We start from the raw sequence: 24,027 nt of genomic DNA on the forward strand, positions 1-24,027 counted from the left end.
TGACAGGGAAAGTGTGTTATACGACCTTAGGGTTTTTAAAAAATTAAACGACAAAGTAGGCCGCACCCTGAGTGTGTGTGTGAGTGTGTGTGTGTGTGTGTGTGTGTGTGTATACAGTAACACTGGTGTCTGCAAGGCAAGTGGAAAAGGATACAGTCATTTTTATTCAGTGTTGTGTGTTTTATTCAGAGCAGAGTGTGTTTGTGTGGAAACGGGTTGCTGCAGAATCGAATCTCTGAGTGATGTAAGAGACTGTGATGTCATTGGATTTAATTCATTGTGATATATCTATTATTATTATTTATTATTTTTTTACAAATTTACATTCTTTTCTTTATATATAATCAATGATTTGAAAAATACACAATGCGTATTATTAACTATTAGAGAAGAGAAGAGTGGGAAGGAGAGGAGAAGAGGAGATATGAGTAGTGAGGAGAAGTGAGGAGAAATGAATGGAAGAGAAGAGAAGAAAAGAGAAGAGAAGAGAAGAGAAGAGAAGAGAAAAGAAGAGGAGAGAAGAGGAAAAGCGAAGTGAAAACAGGAGAAGAGAAATGGAGAGAAGAGAAGAGGAAAAGCGAAATGAAGAGAGCGAAAGAGCAGGAGAGAAAAGAAGAGAAATGAGAGGAGAGGTGAAGTGATGTTGGGAAAGGAAAGGAGAGGAGTGGAAAACGCCCGTCTGCACTTCAAAGCCTCCCATTGTTTAGTCTGTAATAAAGTTAGATGTGTCTGGCGGAGAAAAAGCGCCCGCCAAAGCCCACCATCAGACGACAAAGACGCTCCTCTGAGCCAGGGACGATGAAAAATATGAGTTCTTTCTCTCCGTCGAGGTTCACGTCGGGCCAGGGGTGGGGGGAGGTGCTGGGGGTCCGCCTCAGAAATCTGTCCGTCCCCGCGGCGAGCGCGTTACTCCTCCGGCCGGCTTCATTCATCAGCGGGCGCGGGCAGAATGGAGGCTATAATCATTCATCACCATTCACACTCAGCTATGAGCAGAGGAGGAAAAAAGAAAGTGCTTACAAAGGGGAAAGCGGTTAAACTGACGGGTGAATATAACCCCACACCAGGCCGGAGAACAGAGCCCGGAGAACGTGACGCTAGCGACAAATCACCACATCAGGCACAGCTGTCACTGAAGGCTCCTGCTGTCGGCTTGTAGAGTTAACCATTTACTTCATACACTGTCAGAAAGACTCTGTACATGCGCACTGATGTTTTATAAACATGTCTAAACAGCCACGACCACGTCCAGCGCCTGTCCCTTTAAATGATAATGAGCCACTCGCTGTTCACCCCGACCCCGAGCGCACAGCAGTGAGGAGCGAGGAGCAGAAGCTCTGGTTTTTAGCCGTTTACGCTCAGTTCTCTTTCTTCTCCGTTCTTGTTTTCTCCGTTTTAACTTCGTCTTTGCACTGTGTAACACTCCTGCCGTCCATGTTTTGAGACTAGGGTTTGATTCCCCGCTCGGGCACATACAGCGTGACATGGAAAGTCCTTGGAGGAGGTTCCTAAAGCAATGTTGGCCTGTGATAAAAACGTAAGGGCGTCTGCCAAACGCTATAAAGGTGAATGTAAATGAGATGGGATTTAAGGCGTCCGATAATGATTTATCGGGACATCCCTCGTGGCTCTGGAGCGTTCTCCGAGCTTTGTGAGAGGTGCAGAGGCCAGGCAGACCTTGTAGATCACTGCAGGCCATGAACAGACCGGAGCAGACAGCATCCAACCGCCCTGGAAGAGAGGGAGGGGGAGGAAAAAAAACGAGGGAGAGAGAGAGAGAGAGAGAGATTGCCGCGTTCCCACTGACATGCTGTGCATTACCATAATTGGCTTTTCTACATGATAGGACAGAGGAAATAATAATGTCATTTTATTTACAGCCTTCGGTGTCCTGGCCTTCCCCCACTTTTTTCCCCTTCCCTCTCTCTCTCTCTCTCTCTTTCTCTGGATCCCTCGCTCTCTCTCCCCCCCTCATCTCCGTCCGCCACTTCCCAGGCCTGGTGGGTCAGATGACGTGGTTTGATCAGACCTGTCCAAAGGCATCAGGGCTGAGTGGCATGTAATGGAGACCCGGTGACAAAGCGAATCGGCCGGCCAAATAAGACTTGCCAGTTTTCCCATTAAAGCGTCGGCTAAACAGCGCGGCTCTCGGCCGGCCACTCCAGAACCACTGTGACCGGTTAAATCAGCTGACGGAGAGCAGGCCGAATTGGACATTAGTACTGCAAATGACTGCTGTGATTGCCCCCTTCTCCTCCCCGAATGAAATAAATAAATACGGAAGGGAGGGGAGGGATGTAAAGGTGGGAGACAGCACTCGTGGTAGGAGAGGGCCCGAGTGCGTTCATCCGTCTGCGGCCCCTCCCTTCAACTGACCCAAACATGCGTGCTCATCTCCATAGGAACTGGAGGCTCATCTTTCAGAAACAAACTGTTTGAGGCTTTAAGCTTAGCAAGGGTCAGTGTGGCATCGTTGGCTTTGTTGGGTTTTATGCCCCACTTGGGTAGGCACACCACGCTACACCAGGAAGAGTCCATGATCCTCTGAACACTACCCTTGTCCACCGTTCATAAACACTTATACAAGCCAGTCTGAGTCAGGTGAGGGTTTCCATGGTCCGATAATCCGAGGCTGGCTTTGGCGTGATGTGAATGGCCACTGTGATTGGGAATGTTCTAGCTCTCTGCTCTGTTTATGCACTGGAAAATGGTCCAGTGTCTGTACGCAGCCCTGGCTCAGTTAACAGGAAACAAACTTGGTCCAAAATGGCCACAGCTGAGAAACTGCGTCTGGAGGCATTTAGACGGTGGAGAGACCACTGAACATTGAAAAGCATGAAAAGAGATGAGGATGTGGCTCTATTCCTGCTCCATAGGTGAACAGCATAGACTTATTTTTGAAGTTTCAGACATATTACATAAATTAAGGAGGCACTGATTGCAAATCCAGGAGACCGTACCTAACATTCCATGAAAGTAAACGCAGACAGAAAGTTATACAAATCTAAACCGCTCGAGTTAAAATCCAGTTTCCGTGGTGATTCAAACAGTGACTAAAAACGTAGACAAGTTTAACGTCATCCACCAACAAGATACAGTCGGCGTCTTCCTCAAACTCACCTTAATCGATACACAGCTTCTGAATGAACACAAACAGCAGGGGGAGTTTGTTTTGCTCTACGTTGCCTTTAAGTAGATTTTATTAAATTTGCAGCATTTTATAGAAAATACCTAAAATTTTAAAAATAATATCAGTGTTTTCTGTTTGTTGTCCACCCTGCGTCCACTCCATGCCTTTATTACAGCTTCCCTTCCTTTCATGAGACCTGCTTTTGTTTCTTTTCATCCTCAAGAGCTCAGTCTCTGAACTTAGTTTGATCGGATGAGGAGAGTCTGGGTGTACCTCCAGGTGTTGCGCGGTTGTTAAGAGTCCTACCTCCTCTGTTACTCTGCACCGTTGCGGCTCCTGTGGTGATTCTGTTGGTGATCATCTGAACCGTGCTCTGTTCCTGGGAAATAATGATTTGGAAATGATAGAGACTCTCACGTCTGAGCAGCGGCCGTGCCGGCGAAGCCAGAAACGTCCGTGCCACTCAGCGAGTCTCACTAACGCTAATGTCAGGAGAGGCGGGTTTGTCGTGACTGAAATGCCAGCTCTGCTTCTGCTAATGGAGTTACTTTTTAATTGGCCAAGTATTTCTGAAACAATTCTGTGAGGTATTGGGTGGGGGCGAGTTTTTATTGATTTATGGGGACCTCACAAGGATAGGAATATCAGACATGTCGTGGTATTCTAATGCTTTTTTACACAAAGTGGTGCTTTAATGTGAAAAACTAAATGAGTGACATGATTTCCTCTTGGTTGCTGAGGTTAAGGTCTGGGTCAGATGCAGTATTCGTTATTTCAAAGAAACAGTCCTCACGAGTACAGCAGAACCAATGTGTGTGTGTGTGTGTGTGTGTGTGGGTGTGCGTGGCTACTCTGTGTGTGGATGTAGTGTTAAGGCATATTCTGCAGCTGATCTTGATGGTTGCGACAGTGAGCACTGTGTGTGTGTGTGTGTGGTTGAGTGTGTAGTGTGTAAGGCATATTCTGCAGCTGATCTTTGTTGGTTTTGACAATCAGCCCTGCGTGCCTGTGTGTGTGTGTGTGTGTGTGTGTGTGTGTGTGTGTGTGTGACCTGCTCATGTCCTGCTCATGTCCCGTTGCTGTGTCACCTGTCCAGACTCAGTGAGGTCTCGGCCGCCACTGTGACAGCTCCGCTCTGGACACAGATGGCCTCGCTCTCTATTTCCGCCTCACACACACACACACACACACACACACACACACACACACACACACACACACACACACACACACACATACACACACACACGCGCACACACACATTGAAGGCCTTTGTGGCCTCAGTCTGGTAGTTGTAGATGTGTAGAGATGCTTCCATGAATTTTTATCACAAATTCTGATTCTGATTCCCTCAAAGCTGCTTTCTCATCATGTATTCACCACCTGAGACTCACACTGTGTTTGGTAGATGAGCTGGAATATGAAAACATGAAGCACATTAATTCATTCATCCTGTGTAAGTGCTTCCTCTAAATGATTGTACAGGGTCCAGTGTCTACCCAGGATCATTGGGCACAAGGCTGGAACACACAGTGGAGCAGGCATCAGGACATCACACATTCACCCAGTCACTCACACAATCACTCACTCACCAAGTCACTGACACACTCACCCAGTCACTCACACAATCACTCACTCACCAAGTCACTCACACACTCGCCCACTCACTCACAAAATCACCCAGTCACTCACACACTCACCCAGTCACTCACACAATCACTCACTCACCAAGTCACTGACACACTCACCCAGTCACTCACACAATCACTCACTCACCAAGTCACTCACACACTCGCCCACTCACTCACAAAATCACCCAGTCACTCACACACTCACCCAGTCACTCACACAATCACTCACTCACCAAGTCACTCACACACTCACCCAGTCACTCACAAAATCACTCACTCACCAAGTCACTCACACACTCACCCAGTCACTCACACAATCACTCACTCACCAAGTCACTCACACACTCACCCTGTCACTTACACACTTACCCAGTCACTCACATCCTCACCCAGTCACTCACACACACACTCACCCAGTTACTCCCACAGTCACTCACACACTCACCCTGTCACTCACACAGTCACTCACTCACCAAGTCACTCACACACTCACCTAGTCAGTCACACACTTAACCAGTCACTCACACACACACAGTCCCACAGTCACTCACACACTCACACCTGTGGACAGTTTCACACACTCACCCAGTCACTCACACACACACTCACCCAGTCACTCACACACACACTCACCCAGTCACTCACACACACACACACACTTACCCAGTCACTCACACACACTCACCCAGTCACTCACACACTCACACCTGTGGACAATTTCACACACTCACCCAGTCACTCACTCACTCACTCACTCACTCACAGATTCACCCAGTCACTCACACACTCACACCTGTGGACAATTTCACACACTCACCCAGTCACTCAGACACTCACCCAGTCACTCACATACTCACTCAGTCACTCACAGATTCACACAGTCACTCACACACTCACATCTGTGGACAGTTTCACATACTCACCCAGTCACTCACACACTCACCACATCACTCACACACTCACACCTGTGGACAGTTTCACACACTCACCCAGTCACTCACACACACACACTCAGCAAGTCACTCACACACTCACACCTGTGGACAATTTCACACACTCACCCAGTCACTCAGATACTCACAGAGTCACTCACCCAGTCACTCACAGATTCACCCAGTCACTCACACACCCACCCTGTCACTGGTGGACATTTTCTATCAAATTTGTAGGACACAAGATAGAATCAATGTAAGGCACTGAACATAGTCTGTTTCTGGGAAGTTTGGCAAATGTGAGTGAGTGAGTGAGTGAGTGAGTGAGAGAGTGAGTGAGTGAGTAGCCTGGGAACCATCCCATTAACAGAAGTGTTAGCCACATTAACAGAACCAGAGACAGTTTCAGTCCTAAAACCCAATCCCCGCCGGCGGTCTCCTCTTTTATGTTAACGCACTTAGTGCTTCATTACCATCATGTCGTCATGGCGCTATATCAGGGATCACAGCTTTCTTTCCCTCGTCTTTTTCCTCTTCCTCCATCAAAGCCTTTCTTTTTTTAGTCACTATTGATTCTTCTAATTGTATGTATTCTTGAAAACTTCTCTGCTCCCCCCTCATCTCCCCCTCGTCTCCCCCCCATCTCCCCCCCGTCCCCCGTCCTCTTTGACAATACAATGTGGCTTATTTCATGTTTTTTTTTTTTTTTAATTATTTATATTTTATTTTTTTTTGACTGACAAACACAACAACCCCCCTCACCCCCCCCCGTCTCCTCCCTCCCCCTCTCTCCCTCTCCTCTTAATCCCTCTCTCTTTGTTCAGCGTGACGCTTAAAAGCAGAGAGGCTCAATGAAAGATGTCAGCAGTCAAATTTCTGATTGGGTTATTAAGTGCGAGCGCCGTTCGCCTTCGTCTGGCGGCTCCTTGACGCAGATGGAGGAGAGAGAGATGGAGAGAGAGATGGAGAGGGTAAGAGAGAGAGGGAGAGAAAGAGAGAAAAAATGCCTCGTCTTGATGCGCGGACATTGACACGCCAACACGCGTTGCCTGTCACACGCCACGTGGCGTCAAAGGCTGAAGAGAAGCGTTCGCTTTAGTGTCAGGTTCTGCCCATCTTCTCTCAAACGCCTCTCTCTCTCTCTCTCTCTCTCTCTCTCTCTCTCTCTCTCTCTCTCTCACTCTCTCACTCTCGCTCCCTTGCTCTCTGTGTAATTATAGTGAAGAAGAAAGTTCTCTTTTCTTGTTGTTTTTAATGTGATAAGCTGTCGTAAAACTGCCGCACGAGCTTGAGGGAATTAGCCACGGCCCTTCGCTTCTCAGAGCCAATGATTTATATATATACATACGTAAAGTGTTTTATTTGACAGCGTACAATGTTAATTCCAATGAGTCCTTTTGGTTTATTTGCTCTTGCTTGATTTCTCAATGGGATTTTGATGGATTGAGGAGTTTAAGGGAGGTTTCCTTTACAAACAGAGAGCTATAAGATCAGCACACATCGTATGTTCAGGACTTTTTACCTCCTTTATAACAGAGAGGTACTCAAACTGTGAGGTGCACCCCCCCCACCCAACACCCCTCCAATGGTGAGAGGTGAGAATGCAACAAAATATGCATTTAAATGTTTTATTTTCATATTCCGAAGCGAGAAATGTAGCACCGCGGACCCCTGGATGTGGAGAGAAAGCCCCTCAGAGCAAGAACATGGTTCAGTTGCAGTGAGCAATAAAAAGCAGAAGCTCTTTTCATCATGTGCTTCTTTTATTTTATTTCATAGACAGTTAATTGTAGACGATAAAAGAATGGACTCAGATGACCTGATTGTTTTTATACTGACATTGTGAAGAAAAAAAAAAAAAAGACTAACAACACGGGCCTCCTCTGCCTCATAACGAGTGAAGCCAGCTTCTGTAATATGTTCTAGTTGTTGACACAGGGGTTTAGTGGATATTTGATGTCCATAGAAACACGTGGAATGAAATGGGGCACTCTGGAGTAGCTGCACATGAGCCTAAGGTCCCCATGCACATGCCTCTCAGCATGGGGCAGTGGAACTACTTCCTCTGGAGTGATGCGCCTCCAGGAGTTGTGCTTGCGATCCTAGTCGTACAACATCAGTCCTTATGCTCCCTGTGGCTGCCATCAGATCCTCACAGCAATGTTCCAACACGTAGTCTGAACCCTTCCCTCTAAATTCCCTTCAGTTCAGAAAGCCTCAAGCTGAAGACGAAGGTGAATGAAGGTGGATGAAGGTGGTACGGATAGTCGAAGTTCCTTGCGTACTTCACAACAACACACATTCACTCATCAGTGGCAGCTGCTCTTGCCACCCCTCAACCCCCCACTAACACCCCCCCCCCCCTCAAAAATCTTCTCCCATGCAGCCATAAATGGCACCTAACAAACATCAGGTATTGTGTCCGGTCTGATTACGGCACGCTCGGCGGCACGCTGTTTGAAGCTGACAGCACATCTGCTCGCAGCTCGGCTGAGATGGAGGATGGCATCTAGGACAGAGAGCTGCTGGTGGCTCTGCCCACATCCAGGAGCAACTCTCAGCTCTCCGCACTGTCTGTCTCCTTCTCTTCTCTTCACTCTCTGGCCCTCCCTCTCCCCCTCTGCCTGCTCTCTTCATCTCCTCCTCTGCTCCCTCTCTTCCTTCTCTGTCTCTTCCCATCGCCTTCAAACTCCCACAGCCGGCTGCTGCGGTGGAACCGTGTTCAAAATGGCTGATAAGAACCAAACACCCCCCTCCACGATGCTCTGCAGCCACACTGGAGAGAATAGACATCCTACTTTATATTAGATATCATATATAGCTGTGTTATTATACCTTTACAACTATGTAATTACTGATGTATTCACTGTTACAGATTGATTACAGTAGTACAGCATCTTTTAAATATGCAATTACAGTAAGTATCATGATAAACTTTGCATGCTGTACCACTGTTGTATCGTTATAACAGAATACATCACCAGTAATTACATTGTTATTGCATGTCTAACAACACAGATATTAGAGAAGAAATTATAACCCATCAGACAAGCTAAAAAAATACATTAAATAATAATGTGAATTTTAGGGTTTTTTTTACATTTCTAGTTAAACTCTCATTTTAAAAGCATCGCCTGTAATTACATCATTGTTAACATGTTTGTTACACTGTTATTACAGGCAATCAACAGAAAGAGGTGGTTTTAAATTATTTTAGGGATCTCTGGTAACTGTGTAGTTACACATTCAACAATGCTGTTTGTTTTCACTGTTACAGATGAGTGTAGTAAGTGCAAATGTATTTTGGATATATCAGCAGCTGTTACATAATTGTTGCATGTTATTACACAGTTATTAGAGACAATGTTTGACAAAGGAGCCTTAAATTTCACATTTATATTATGATGTATATTTTTACCTATATTTACATATCTGAAAAAAATAACATTATCTGAATCTGAATAACATTAATAATTACATTATTATTAACACCTAACTTCACAGATAAAACAGACATTTAATAAATTGAAACCAGAAATTTAGTTCTACTTTCTATTACTAGCGGTTACACATGCAACTACCCTGTAACCAATAGTGGTGTTTTCATTATTACAGTTGGACTACACGTGTAATAACTTCAGCTATTACACAAGTGTATCTTGTTCATTTTTGTATAATAACGTAAGCTGTAAGTTGATACCGTTGTATTCACGCAAGGTATAAATAAATGTGTTGTAATCCTTCTGTAGCAGTGAACACATCAGCACTAATTACATTGTTATTGCAGGCATTGTTAATGTGTAATTACACAGATATTACAGACACTTCATATAAAGTGGGACTGGCTTTCTCACAGCTCGTAGCTTAGACACATTACAAACACGCACACCTACATTAGGCCGAGACGCTTTGATGTGCTCCGCTCATTTTGTTTGTCTCCCGCCGCAGCTCCAAAGCAGCTGATGAAACAGGAATTTAATCCAAGCCCCTTCTCATTAAGAACTCGGTCTCATGGCCTTTTATTCACTTTTCATTACAGCAAATTAAACAAGTAGTGTACCTCTCTCTCTCTCTCTCTCTCTCTCTCTCTCTCTCTCTCTCTCTCTCTCTCTCTCTCTCTCTTTCTCTCTCTGCCATGTGACAGTGGTTTGCTATTATTCTGTTTCCTATCGTCGCTGGAGCTGAGTATAATACACAGAAACAGCTTCTTTTTTTGTCTCAAACATGAAACCTCACATTTGAGCGTTTTCACAGTGCTCCGGTTTTGTTTTGCGCCGGTGACAGCTGCTTTAATTCAGATGTAGGTTACAGGAAAGAAAGGGAAATTTCTTTGCCAGCGTTTGCAATGTGCATTACTTAAATTGGCTCCATAGAAGGTACAGTTTTTACACTTAAGACTGAGGGAAATGGCAAAACACAACTGTATTATAACATCAAATATTTATTAATATATATATATTCCTCACACCAATTTTCTGAGTGAAAGTAAACACATGCTTACTTTAAATGTAAATGTATTTAATGTAATATTTTATTTAAAAAATATATAATTAATTGATTAATTAAGGCATTGTTTAAATACATGATGTTTATTTCGAACAAATAAAAAAAACTTTTTTTCAGTCACTATTGATATTTTATCAATTATTAATGATGAGCTTCACAGACACAAACAAAACTCAAAGATTAAACTGGGAAAAGAACAACAAAAAATCCTTAACAACTGTGTTCAGACGAGGCCGAAGTCTTTAAAGCAAAAGGGTGGATTAAAAAGACGAGATGTGGGGGATAAATGAAAAAGGAATCAATTCTGAAATGTGCGATTTATCTCAAACAAATGTATTATGTACAGGGTACAGCTGTGATGTAAAGAATGTAGGAACATTTTTTTAAAAATAATCATTTTAATAAAATAAAATTAGCACATACACAACAACACACAACCTTCACTCAGTTCAGTCACGGCCATAGACTCGTAGTTACAAGTACATTATTCTGAAGCCTGGAATTCCTGGATAAACACTTAAAATATCTGTGTATTATTATACACTGCAAATATTTAGAAGTTTTGATTTGATTATATTTAATAAGTGGCCGAGAGGGACAGGCTGAGGCTTTGCATCATTCTCTGTACACACTCTCCTCACTCCGTACACTCACAGTGGGGCAGCACACACAGTGGACTCCCTGAGATTTAGTACAACACGGACCGTGACAACATGACATGTCATTTCCACTCGTGCCTCTGCGCGACACTCTGCAGAACTTCGCTGCTGCCAGCTGCACCTCAGCGCCGCATCTTTGGCAATAACTCAGACGCAATCTCCCAGCCACGAGAAGCCGGCTTGAGTGGCACAGTGGCAGAGAAACTGGATCAAAGTCACTCACTGCCTGTGCCCTCTAACTACGACAGAGGGAGAGGGAGAGAGAGAGAGAGAGAGAGAGAGAGAGAGAGAGAGAGAGAGAGAGAGAGGGAGAGAGAGAGAGTACATGTCTTGTGACAGTCTCACAGTGGTAAAAGTGGTGGTTATTGACATGTGCAGTTCATTGGTGAAGATCTTTGTCTCTGTTTTATTTAAGATCTCAAAAAAAACTGACCATTTTTTTGTTTTGAGTTTGATCTAAAACTATTACGTCCACAAACACATTTATAAGTGTTTTTGTGTAACACATAATTGTAATTTAAACCTAAACGCTAAAACCACTGAGAACCCCATCTGTAACTCGTCTAAACCCAAACTCACACATACTTTTGGACACAATGTCATTCCCAAGAACAGAACAAATCAATGACAGTCGTCTGCGACATTTTTCCTGATGGAGCTCAGGACGAACGCAGCGCCCAATAAACTCTTCACTCTTCACTTCCATTTTTAATTTATTTTATGTTGAATAAAATGATCACTTTCATTTTAAATATGACACATTTCCATAAAACGACAGCATTCTGGGCGAATATTTGAGTTTTTAATTGTAATTATACATCAAAAATACAAATAAATAAAACAACATTTATCTGTATGCCTAATATATATATAAACTATTATAAACACTATTGTTCTTTGTTCACTGTTGTATTGAGTAGTTTTGGGTGCTTTGAGGCTTAAACACTGACCATAGTCAGCACCAGATGTGAGAAAGCCACTCGACTTTGTCTGATGACGAGATTTTCTGAGCATTAACTCGACACAGTCTGCACTAAATGAGTCCAGAGTCTAGATTTAATTCTAATTAAAAACACTATTTCAGTATATTTTTTATCTTTCCAACTGTGTGAAATCATTAGTGTTGAGTAAAACAACACTAACTCTTCTTTCCATATAGAATGGTCTCCAAGTTTCAAGTGTGTGTTTTATAATATTTTTATCTGTTAAACGTTCAATGATTTGTTCTTGCCAGCATCCAATGTGTGACACGTTCACGTTAAATAAACACACTACAAAAAAGTACCAAACAGTGGTGAGCAGTGTGGAAGCCCGTGTCACAATATCATGTGAGATGAGCTGTCAACACGGTGCGTACCGTGGTGTTTTGAGTTTCAGAAACAGGTGAAACAGAAGCAGTAGAACAAGTTGACATTGAAAAATCACTCTCTAACGACACGGGTGTGATGTACTGCCTGAGGTCCATTCAAACAGGCCCAATCAGTGGGTCAGCGCTCTCAGAATATGGTCAAGAAAGCACAGCATAATTTATCACAATCCCAATAAGCAGCATCACAGTGTCCAGCGCGAGTACAAAGGGATAGCGCCCTCGTTTTCAGCCTGGCTCAGTCTGTCCTTTTTTTTTTTTTAAACTGTCTGATCTCATTTTTTCCATAATGTTCTTTTTTTTTTGCTGTTGTCCCTGGTTTCCATCCTCAAGGGGACTTATTTTTCTTGCTCATCCGTGCTCCCCTTTACCCTTGCTGAGCTGTAATATTCGATAGCTTTGTTAGTCTCAGCAGTGAAGGGTACTATCTATCATAGTCAAGATATGGATGTTTGCCACTTTATAATTGCAAACCTGTGTCCTCTGCCAGGACTATTGACAAGAAATCTCTTTAGGATCATTATGTAGCAGTGTGAGCACGCACACACACACACACGCACACACACACACACACTAGGTTCGCACATGGATAAAAAATTCATAATTCATATAATACATTTGTTGAGATGATTCCCAAACACAACTTTTCAACATCTAAATCCATTTTGAGTGTTGTACTTTCTTTTTTTCCCCCTCTCTCTTTGGACCACATCATCATTTTTCCTGCTCTGTGTTTCCACAGCCTATGTGCCTGAGGACGAGCTGAAGGCAGCCAAGATAGATGAGGAGCACCTGCAGGATGACGGCCTCTCCTTAGACGGCCAGGACACAGAGTACCTGTGCAATGAAGAGGACGATGCACGTGAGCAGCTGAGCTATCAGAACTCCCCTCTCAGCAATGGCACCAACCCGGACGCTGGGTACGGCTCGCCCCTCAGCGACACCAGCGATCACCTGGCCGACTTCAAGAGCACCTCTTCCAAAGAGGGCCAGGACAAAGAGGAGGTGGAGGACATGGAGACGGACGCCAGCCTTTCTTTACAGGACAGCCTGGCGCAGATGAAAGAAGTCTATGCAAAACTGATCTCCGATGCCTCCTGGTCCAGCATCGCGAAGGACATCATGAAGAGCAGCAAACACATCAGCGCCAGCAACAACAGTGCCGCAAGCAACCACAAAGGGAGCAATAGCGTCGTTAACATTCATGCAAGTAACACAAACAGCAGTGGGGGCAGCAGCGTCAGCACTGCCGGTGGAAGCGCAAGCGCTACAACCACAACCACCACCACCACGAGTGCTGCCACCACAAACACCAATGCTGCTGCTTTTGTCGCTGCAAAAAACGGGAACATAAGTGCCACCAGTAGTGGAGGTGTTGGTTACGACTGGCATCAAGCTGCACTTGCTAAAACATTACAGCATACGCCGTACCACCTCCTGCCAGAACCCAGTCTCTTCAGCACGGTGCAGCTCTACCGGCAGAACAATAAACTCTACGGGCCTGTGTTTACAGGCGCCAGCAAATTTAGGTGCAAGGACTGCAGTGCGGCTTACGACACCCTTGTAGGCCTCACGGTGCACATGAACGAGACCGGTCACTACCGCGATGACAACAAAGACCAAGAGGACGACGCCGGCAAGAAATGGTCCAAGCCGAGGAAACGGTCCTTGATGGAGATGGAGGGCAAAGAGGACGCTCAGAAAGTCTTGAAGTGCATGTACTGTGGACACTCGTTCGAATCCCTGCAAGACCTGAGTGTCCATATGATCAAAACAAAACACTACCAGAAAGTGCCTCTCAAAGAACCCATGCCAGCCCTTGCCTCGAAGCTGGTGCCCTCTACCAAAAAGCGAGTCTTTCATGACTTGGTGTCCCCGTGTTCACCCGAGTCCATCGGTAGCACGACTGGTGTCCCGCTGACTGAATCCACACCCACCAAAGACCCAAAGGTTTCCAATCCCTATGTCACTGCTAACAATCGCTACGGATATCAGAATGGTGCAAGCTACACCTGGCAGTTTGAGGCTCGCAAAGCCCAGATTCTTAAGTGCATGGAGTGTGGAAGTTCTCATGACACTTTACAGCAGCTCACAGCCCATATGATGGTCACAGGGCATTTCCTTAAAGTCACCAACTCTGCTTCAAAAAAGGGGAAACAGCTGGTGTTCGACCCTGTAGTCGAGGAAAAAATCCAATCCATCCCTCTACCTCCAACTACAACACGACTGCCCGTGCCAACCATCAAGTCCCAACCGGATTCTCCATTGCACTCCTCCACAATTGAGGAGAGAAAGGATTCACAGGAAGAAAAAATGGAGATGTGTGAACCAGAGAAGAAGATCAAGGAGGAGAAAGAAGATCCGTCTGAAAAAGCAGAGAAGTCCGACAAACCTGGTCAGTACAAATATCTCAGAGAGGAAGATCTGGAGGAGACCCCTAAAGAGGGGCTTGATATTCTTAAGTCTCTAGAAAATACAGTATCCAGTGCCATCAGTAAGGCTCAGACGGGCACCCCCACCTGGGGAGGCTATCCCAGCATCCATGCTGCCTACCAGCTCCAAGGGTCAGTGAAATCGCTCACTGCGGTTCAGAGCGTCAAAATGCAGCCTACGTTCAGTGCTAGCAGCTTGAAGTCTCTGTCGACAGAAACTACGGCCCTCATCCATTCCCCGAGCAGCCCGTCCCCACCCCCTAACCACAAGAACAACGTCCTGGCCATGGAGGAGTTAGTGGAGAAAGTCACAGGGAAAATTGTCTCAAAGAGGGAGAAGGAGGAAAAGGCCACTGAACGTATCCCGAAGCACGTCCCCGCAAAATCTCCATCGCCCGTCCCCAAGGAGAAGAAAGACCTTCCTCAGCCAACGGACCTCAGCAAGCCGATAAAGAACGGCACGGAAGAGGAGATGGAGTCAGGCAGGGACGGAGAACAGGACGGCCATGCGGATACACCTGACAAGAATGGGATGGACGTCCACAAAGCGCCGGTCAGCAATGGTTGCAGCGGATTGGGAATTATCACTGACCACTCACCGGAGCAGCCTTTAGTGAACCATCTCAGTGCGCTGCAGTCTATCATGAACACCCACTTAGGCAAGGCTTCCAAAACCGTCAGCCCACTCATGGATCCGTTAGCAATGCTTTACAAGATCAGCAACAACATGATGGAGAAACCCATGTACAACCCAACTCAGGTGAAACAAGTCGAGTCCATCAACAGATATTACGACAACGACGATCAGCCGATGGACTTGACGAAATCCAAGAGCAGTAACGGCCGCGCCAACAACGGCTCCTCCACTGTCATAAGCAACAATAACAGCAGCAGCATCACCAACATTAACCGGCCCCTTCTCTCCAGCCTGTCCGAATCGGTGTCCTCACCTCTGCGGGAGAACGCCCTGATGGACATTTCGGACATGGTGAAAAACCTCACAGGTCGCCTGACACCAAAGTCCTCGACGCCTTCTTCCATCTCCGAGAAGTCAGACGCGGATGGCAGCGCTTTTGAGGATGCTCTGGAGGACTTCTCCCATGTCCAGAAGAGGAAAGGAAGACAGTCAAACTGGAACCCTCAGCATCTGCTGATCCTACAAGCTCAGTTCGCATCCAGCCTTCGCGAGACCCCTGAAGGGAAGTTCGTCATTACGGACCTGGGTCCTCAGGAGCGCGTACATATCTGTAAGTTCACGGGTCTCTCCATGACCACCATCTCTCACTGGCTGGCCAACGTGAAGTACCAGCTCAGGCGGACAGGCGGAACCAAGTTCCTGAAGAACATTGACTCGGGTCAGCCTCTGTTCTTGTGCAGCGACTGTGCTTCCCAGTTCAGAACTCCCTCCACTTATATTAGCCACTTAGAATCCCATTTAGGGTTCAGTTTGAAGGACCTCTCAAAGTTATCTCTAGACCTCATGAGGGAGCAACAGGCGGTCACCAAAATGATAACGGACAAGGCCTTCAATTCCCTGGCTTTGACCGAGGAGGACTCTAATTCCATCTATCAGTGCAAACTGTGCAATAGGACTTTTGTCAGCAAGCACGCAGTCAAGCTGCACCTCAGCAAAACGCATGGCAAGTCTCCAGAGGACCATTTGATCTTTGTCTCTGAGCTTGAGAAGTTAGATAAAGCATAGAGGAGCAGGCCAGTGGCAGCGGAGTGACCCACTTGAGAATCCTTGCACTACATCACTGTACTGCACTGCACCTGAACTGAGCCTTCAGTCAGAATCAGTCAAACATCTGTTGTGCAACTGCCTGACTGGACCACGATCTGTTTCCCTCTTTCTTTCCGTTGTTTTCGGTTGTTGTTTTTTTGTTTAAAGCTTGATTTTTAATACCTTTATTTGTGTTGTATTTATACGTGTTGACTATGTGCATGTTTTTCTTTTTCCTTTTTTTTATTTCAATTTTTTTTAAATCAGAGACTTCAGACTCAAACTGATTTTCCACTGTTTGTACTCTGTGGAATCGAGAATGAGACCAGCATGGTATCCATGGGCATGGTCACAACCAGACTGAAGAACTAATACATGAATATAGATAAAATGCTTAAAAGAAACCTGAGACAAATATATAAGGAGTGATACCAGACATATTTTGTTATTTCAAATTTCCAAATCTGGCTTTAGACCAATAACGTCCTGCATCCTGTAAATGGATCGGTGAAGATGACGCATTAAAGGCCACCTCGCGTCTTTCAAATCTCAAAAGGATGTTGATGATCCCTGACTGCATCAGATGATACACATTGTGTTTCCAATGACTTTGTTTTTACGTATTTGTTGGCAGTTGGTTTTGTCGTTAAGTATCATTTTTTTACTGTAGCAATTTGGAAACGTATGCTTTGGTACTGACTTTTCTCTTTCTATAGGTTTGCTCCGATTTCAACCTGTAAAGACTTAATGAAATCCTTATATACAGTACATATATATTTAAATGATCTGCAATGATGTACATGTATATTTCCATCATCATATCTTGCCAATTGCCGCAGCATTGTTTGTATGGTGTGCATTCTTTTATATTGTCATTTTATATATAGTAAACAAACAAACAAAAAAAAAAACAAATAATAATATGTACATAGATATATATGCAGACAGTATGTGACCAGTAGCGCCAATGTCCATCCTTTCAGTCTCCTCCAGTGTGGTTAATATTAATTGATTTGATGGAATGCGACCTCAGAAGCGCAGTGTGTGCGAGTGAAAAAAAAAAAAAAAAGAGCAGCACACAACAGGAACTCCAGTGCATTTCAATGTTTTGAATCATGCCATTGTGAAATGTCCCATCGACTCATGGAAAAAAAAATATTGTTTTTGTCCCTCAATTGTAAAATAAATCCTGACGCAGTTCTTGACTAAATCAGCATCCTTTTTATTTATTTATTTATTGCCTCTGAGTCATGTAGTATCTGTACAGCACCAAAGCAGAAGCTTCTGAGCAGCAGTATGTCATGAATGCATCAAGTAATCCTGTTAGAATATGTCTACCAGCTGGACCAGCTGCTGAAGCTAGTCCTAAAGGGGGCTTTGAGCAGATCTCTAAGATGAACAAAGCTAATAATAATCAGCAGGACTCGAAAGGGACTTTTGATCCAGAGCTAATGTAAATAAATAAATAAATAATGAATAGATAAATAAATGAATAAAAAAATTAACAAAAAGCAAAAGAAAAGTGACAAATTTTGGTTTATTTTCATAAAAAAAACACATCCTTACATTTATGCTCTAATTTATTTGCTTTAATAAGATATTTAAGCTGATCAGATAAATAACAAGATTTATACATCCTTTCACATAAGCACACAAGAATGCTTTATAGAGAGTAAATAAGTATGTCTGTGAGGAGTGTGGTGTGTTCTCCCTGTGTCTGCATGGCTTTACTCCAGGTGACTGTCTGTGAGGAGTGTGGTGTATTCTCCCTGTGTCTGTGTGGGTTTCCTCCAGGTGACTGTCTGTGAGGAGTGTGGTGTGTTCTCCCTGTGTCTGCATGGCTTTACTCCAGGTGACTGTCTGTGAGGAGTGTGGTGTATTCTCCCTGTGTCTGTGTGGGTTTCCTCCAGGTGACTGTCTGTGAGGAGTGTGGTGTGTTCTCCCTGTGTCTGCGTGGCTTTACTTTATGTGGTTTACGTGGCAGCCTTTCACATACACAAGGATGCTTTATAGAGAGTAAATAAGTAAATAAATAAATAACTACAAATAAAAATAAAAAGACAATATAACCTGGAAAAGGCTTTTATTTTGAATGGCTCATAGACAAGCCTCATTCTAGTAGGTGTTTCCCTATATATTTAATCTAACATTTTATAACCAGGGTGTCATGGCGCAGCAGGTAGTGTCGCATTCACACAGCTCCAGGGTCCTGGAGGTTGTAGGTTTGAGTCCAGCTCCGGGTGACTGTCTGTGAGGAGTGTGGTGTGTTCTCCCTGTGTCTGCGTGGGTTTCCTCCAGGTGACTGTCTGTGAGGAGTGTGGTGTGTTCACTCTGTGTCTGCGTGGGTTTCCTCCGGGTGACTGTCTGTGAGGAGTGTGGTGTGTTCTCTCTGTGTCTGCGTGGGTTTCCTCCGGGTGACTGTCTGTGAGGAGTGTGGTGTGTTCTCCCTGTGTCTGTGTGGGTTTTCTCCAGGTGACTGTCTGTGAGGAGTGTGGTGTGTTCTCCCTGTGTCTGCGTGGGTTTCCTCCGGGTGACACACTTTTTTGATTGGTGACTCAAAAGTGTCCGTAGGTGTGTCTGAGTGAATGTGTGAGTGTGTGTCACCCTGTGAAGGACTGGGGCCCCCTCCAGGGTGTGTTCCAGCCTTGCGCCAAGTGATTCTGGGTAGGCTCCAGAACCACCACAGCCCTGAACTGGATAAGGGTTACAGACAGTGAATGCGTGTATTTTATAGTCTTTCACTGCGTCCTCGTGGCTTTTTTCATTGTTTTTTTATAGATTATTAAAAATGTATGTAATTACTATCAATCTTCATAATTAAAGCACGGCTATGGTTAGTGGTGTCAGCAATGTAAAACACTTTCACCTGTTGATGGAATCCAATCAGAGCCAAATGATTGTGGACAGTTTAATCTGTGTGTGATTCATTAGCGGACCATTTACAGTAAGAAAACCGGGTCTGTGCCATTTGAGGAGGGTCTATTCAGTCACCAGACACAGGTTTATATGATGTTAGTTCACAACATGGGGCTCAAAACAGGACCAGTCCATGGAGAATCCTCACATATATCCAAACGGTGACCAGTTATTTAGCTTATAAACCCCCACACACAGCCACAGAGCAAATATTGTGGATTGTTTCCTCAGATAAGCTAAATATTTTAGTCAAAACAGATCTGGAACATCTTCACCTTCATCAGGCTGTCAGTGCGAGGCTTTATAGTTTTGTGTTGAATATAAATGAGGGAATGTTTCCAGGGACAAACCCTCATGGTGAGCAGCAAGTGTTCTCTCTCTCTCTCTCTCTGAAAAGCAAGTCAGAGAAGAGAGAGAAAAACAAACTTGTGGATTTAACGTTATCCGGCTAAACCTGTATATCTGTCTTTCCAGGACTGATGGCAGGAACACCGATCCCGCGTTCTCCCTTTTGTTAAGGATCTTAGCGCAGTCCTGGTATGTATTCTATGTAAATGACTGTGATCACAACAAACACTACACCCCACAGGTACCTGGGGAGCAGACAGGGACATCAGAAGATACACAGTTTAAGAAGATTAGCATTGCTTTCCGTATCCGGCTCCCTGCAATGTTTTTCCACATGGAATCATGGGGCTTTTCCCAAATTATAGGCAAAGGCCAGATTTATTCCAGGAATCTGACAATTTACTTTTTTCAACTCAATTACCTGGTGATAATGTGCTGGACGCCAGTGGGGTTTGAGCGACAGAGACCTGAAGAACCCGAAACACAGTAGCACGTGCAGTTTGCACAATAATCAGAACCTCCATCCAGAGCGGCTTCAGGGAGAAACCTCTTGTTAGTTGTCCTATTTGAGAGTACAGTCTCACTCAAATTGGCGTGTTTTGATTTCCCAGTGGTCCCCTAGCGTTGGTAGTGTGTATGCCGAGCCTCAGCCTTGAAGTTCTGCTTTCCTCCAATTACAGCAATTTGTCATTCAAACGGCACTGGCACGGAGGAATAACTTCAGATCGTCACAGATCAAAACGCGCATGTGGACAATTAGATCTATACGTTTCAGCAGCCGGGCGGGAGGACTGCGGAGTAGATGAAGGGAGTGCTGATTTTCTCGTCTTAGACAAAGGGAAGGAGATTTGTGAGTTTACAACAAGCACTCTTAAAGAAATGTAGGGTAAATTTTATTAAAAACAAGCACTGCAGATATAGCTTATGTTTGTAATATACATTCATTGTCTGTAACCCTTATCCAGTTCAGGGTCGCGATAGGTCCGGAGCCCATCACTGGGTGTGAGGCAGGAACACACCCTGGAGTGGGTGCCAGTCCTTCCCACATTCACACACACACTTACACCTAAGGACACTTCTGAGTCTCCAATCCACCTACCAGTGTGCGTATTTGGCGCATGGGAGGACACACCACACACCACACTCCTCACAGACCGTTACCCGGAGGAAACCCACACAGTCACAGGGAGAACACACCAGACCCCTCAAAGACTGTCACCCAGAGGAAACCCACGCAGTCACAGGGAGAACACACCACACTCCTCACAGACAGTCACCCGGAGTAAAGCCACGCAGACACAGGGAGAACACACCACACTCCTCACAGACAGTCACCTGGAGGAAACCCACGCAGACACAGGGAGAACACACCACACTCCTCACAGACAGTCACCCGGAGGAAACCCATGCAGACACAGTGAGAACACACCACACTCCTCACAGACAGTCACCCTGAGGAAACCCACGCAGACACAGGGAGAACACACCACACTCCCTACCACGGGGAGTGTTGTTTTGCTAAAATGTGTTTTATGAAACAGAACAAATTGAGAGTGTTACTAGGTTTACATTTATCTGTAGTGTTAGGGTTGGGTTTAGAATTAGGACCAGGTTTATGACTGAGTGACTGACTGAGTGACTGACTGAGTGACTGACTGACTGACTGACTGAATGAATGAATGAATGAATGAATGAATGGAAAATTTAACTTTGGGACCAGCCTGGAGTTTATGTCGTCTGTTTAATTCAGGTGAAGCAAGTAGAGGTGCAGACCTTGGGAACAAGTTGGAATGAAACTGACTTAACGACGTGAAGTATTTTTTATTTTTTTGCCTTCAAAATAAAGAGATGAAAGGGACATTGTTATTAAAATCATACCTTTTGGAGACTTAGCAGATTCAGGTGTATTATAAAATTAAGCCTTCCCTTTTCCTCGACACATGGGGACGTGACTCTCGGCAAAGATAAAGGGGGCACGGCAGGTTCCTCTCTAGAGGAATTTCAGAGAGTGACTTCCTGCCTCCCTGCGGTTTTCTTTTACACTTGCCGGAGGCGTCGCGTCGAGAAACAATAGGACGCCGCCGCGTCGCACAGCTTGCTTTCTGTACCTTAAAGCTGGGGTTCCATTCAAGCCTGGAAGCTTAGGGTGAAATGGTTAAAGACAACAGAGAAGGTAAACACTCTGGCGCGGAGATTTAAGAGAGGCCTCCTCGGGTTTGTTTTTGTCACTCTTCTGTTTTTTGAATATGTAATGCCAAGTGTTGGTTAAGTACAAGGTGAAACTTAGTTACTTATTCCTTCTGTCTGCTTCTTCTGCCAAGCGTCCCACTGCACACTGTGGAACTGATAAGGCACACTGCTGTTTGCAAGGGGCTCCTTTTGAGGATCACTCACTGAAATTCACGGCTGTATTTTTGCAGAACTTAAAAACACACCTTCGGTTTTCTAGTGTCTTCTGCTGCATTAAACCTGTGAGAAATAAGATGCTGGTAAATGAACAAGAACGAGAAAGGGCTGTTATAATCGGCCTCGGCTCTTTGTCTGAAATCCTCCCGCCGTCATTTTTCTCTCAGCGTGCAGGCAATGTAGACTGTAATATTAATTTCAGAAGGAAAAATATCATGAATATTGAATAGCGAGTCTTTGCTCACAGTGTCGGATGTTGTCATCTCAGATGTAGACAATCAGCGCCACTCCAGCAGACGGTTCCATGTGTTTTTCTTTTCTTTCTCTCTCTCTCTCTGTCTTTCGTTCTTTCTCTATTTCACTTTAAAGTAAACAACATAAATTGGCTCTGTTTCATTCCTCCTACTCGACCTCATGGGGGGCGTTTGCAGGGGGTGTTTGCGGAGGGTGGAGGGGGGGACTGGGCAGAAATATGATGCTACACAAAAGCATTCAGTGACAGTGGGAGGATGATGAATTCTATCTGTTTACAATTTGTAATAATCAAAAGGCACAGCAGCACAACCAAGGCTCGAGAGCAATTGAAATGTTAGGCTTGTTTTCTCTTTTTTTTAAATGACACTCGTTCAGCGTTTCCTGCACTTGACGTTAAATGGAAAACAATAAATCTGAGGAGAAATAAATAAATAAAAGCATTGCGTGGCACACACGGCACTGAATATTCAAGGTTCTCACAGTGAATTAAACAAAGCGAACACCGAAAATGATCACGAAAACGTCTGCAGAGCTTTACAGTGTTTATGTGGTTTCTTCTTGTTCAAGATCACCACTTCAGTCCAAGTCAAGTAGACCCCATGATCTTTGACCTTTGGGAGGTTTCTAGCAATAAACGCCATGGAACAATCTTAATATGCAGCTGATGACAATATATATATATATATATATATATATATATATATATATATATATATATATATATATATATATATATAATATTATTAATTTTGTCCTGGGTCATGCTTCAGCATTCATAGTTCATAGATTCTGCTTCTCACAGGCCATACTCTGAAGCACAAAGACTCTACACAGCCTCAAATGATGTTTTCTCACTCAAAATGTAATTGTTTTGTAAGCGTTTTTTTATTTTTATTTTTATTTTTTTTTTAACAGTGGCTTAAATGGGATCATAAACTAACACTAGATTTAAATCAAAGTGACAGTCATGGGAGTGCCACTGGTCTGCTTTTGCCCCACCAAATCCAGCCCCCTGAACACTGAGGTACTCCTGACTCTTGGAAACTTGAAAGCTGAGAACATCTGGTGAGGGGACACTGCAATCTGAAGGAACAGGTTGGCCTGGCCCTTAAGCGAGGGAATGCCTCGCTTTTCACATAACTCATAAGCAACATTTCAAAGAGCGGCCATCAACACCAGAGGCAGGACACAAACTGAGTTTGCTGAGTCACTGGGTTCATGCCGGAGGAGCTGGGTTCCTGGGGTAACTCCATAACATGAAGGTGTTCGGTTATTGGAAGCACATTAAAAATTGTTTTTCAAAAGATAATGTTAGTAAGAAGTAGAGTCCTTTAGTAAGAGCTGAGCACACACAGAAAACCATTTAAAAACAAACATAGATAATTGGAGAACTAGAAAGGGTTTCCTAGGCAATATTCCAAGTTCATCACATATTTTCATCCACGATTACTAAATACTATATCCAGCGAAATGATACGATCATCAGCATTTGCTACTATGCATTATGTGTCAGAGAAAGTTTAGCCAAATTCAAAAAAGACACAACTTTGGAAAGTGTAAATACACCAAATGAACAGGGTAAAAGGGCAGTTTTTGATGTTTAAAACCCACTTTCTGCCCTGGCTTCTTTGCAGGCTAAATTTGCCTTTCTAAAAAAACGTCCACATTAGGTCTATCTCCCAGTCAGATGATGGCTGTCAAACGAGGCAGTGTAAAATTGAAT

The 24,027-nt window shown here is 44.4% G+C and overlaps 1 protein-coding gene across 1 annotated transcript; it reads left to right on the forward strand.

Moving 5' to 3' along the window:
• The first annotated feature begins 13,101 nt into the window (after nucleotides 1-13,101).
• On the forward strand, nucleotides 13,102-17,567 carry tshz1 (teashirt zinc finger homeobox 1). Its single transcript, XM_066674474.1, has one exon. It carries the CDS (start codon nucleotides 13,239-13,241, stop codon nucleotides 16,356-16,358), a length of 3,120 nt encoding a protein of 1,039 aa, XP_066530571.1. The 5' UTR covers nucleotides 13,102-13,238; the 3' UTR covers nucleotides 16,359-17,567.
• The last annotated feature ends 6,460 nt before the right edge of the window (nucleotides 17,568-24,027 follow it).

The sequence above is a fragment of the Hoplias malabaricus genome, chromosome 6 (genome assembly GCF_029633855.1).
Source record: "Hoplias malabaricus isolate fHopMal1 chromosome 6, fHopMal1.hap1, whole genome shotgun sequence".
In the NCBI taxonomy this organism is placed as follows: domain Eukaryota; kingdom Metazoa; phylum Chordata; class Actinopteri; order Characiformes; family Erythrinidae; genus Hoplias; species Hoplias malabaricus.

What these genes read in the sequence shown, in the direction of transcription:
- tshz1 (XM_066674474.1), top strand. Translation starts at nt 13,239, where the DNA reads ATGGAGACGGACGCCAGCCTTTCTTTACAGGACAGCCTGGCGCAGATG.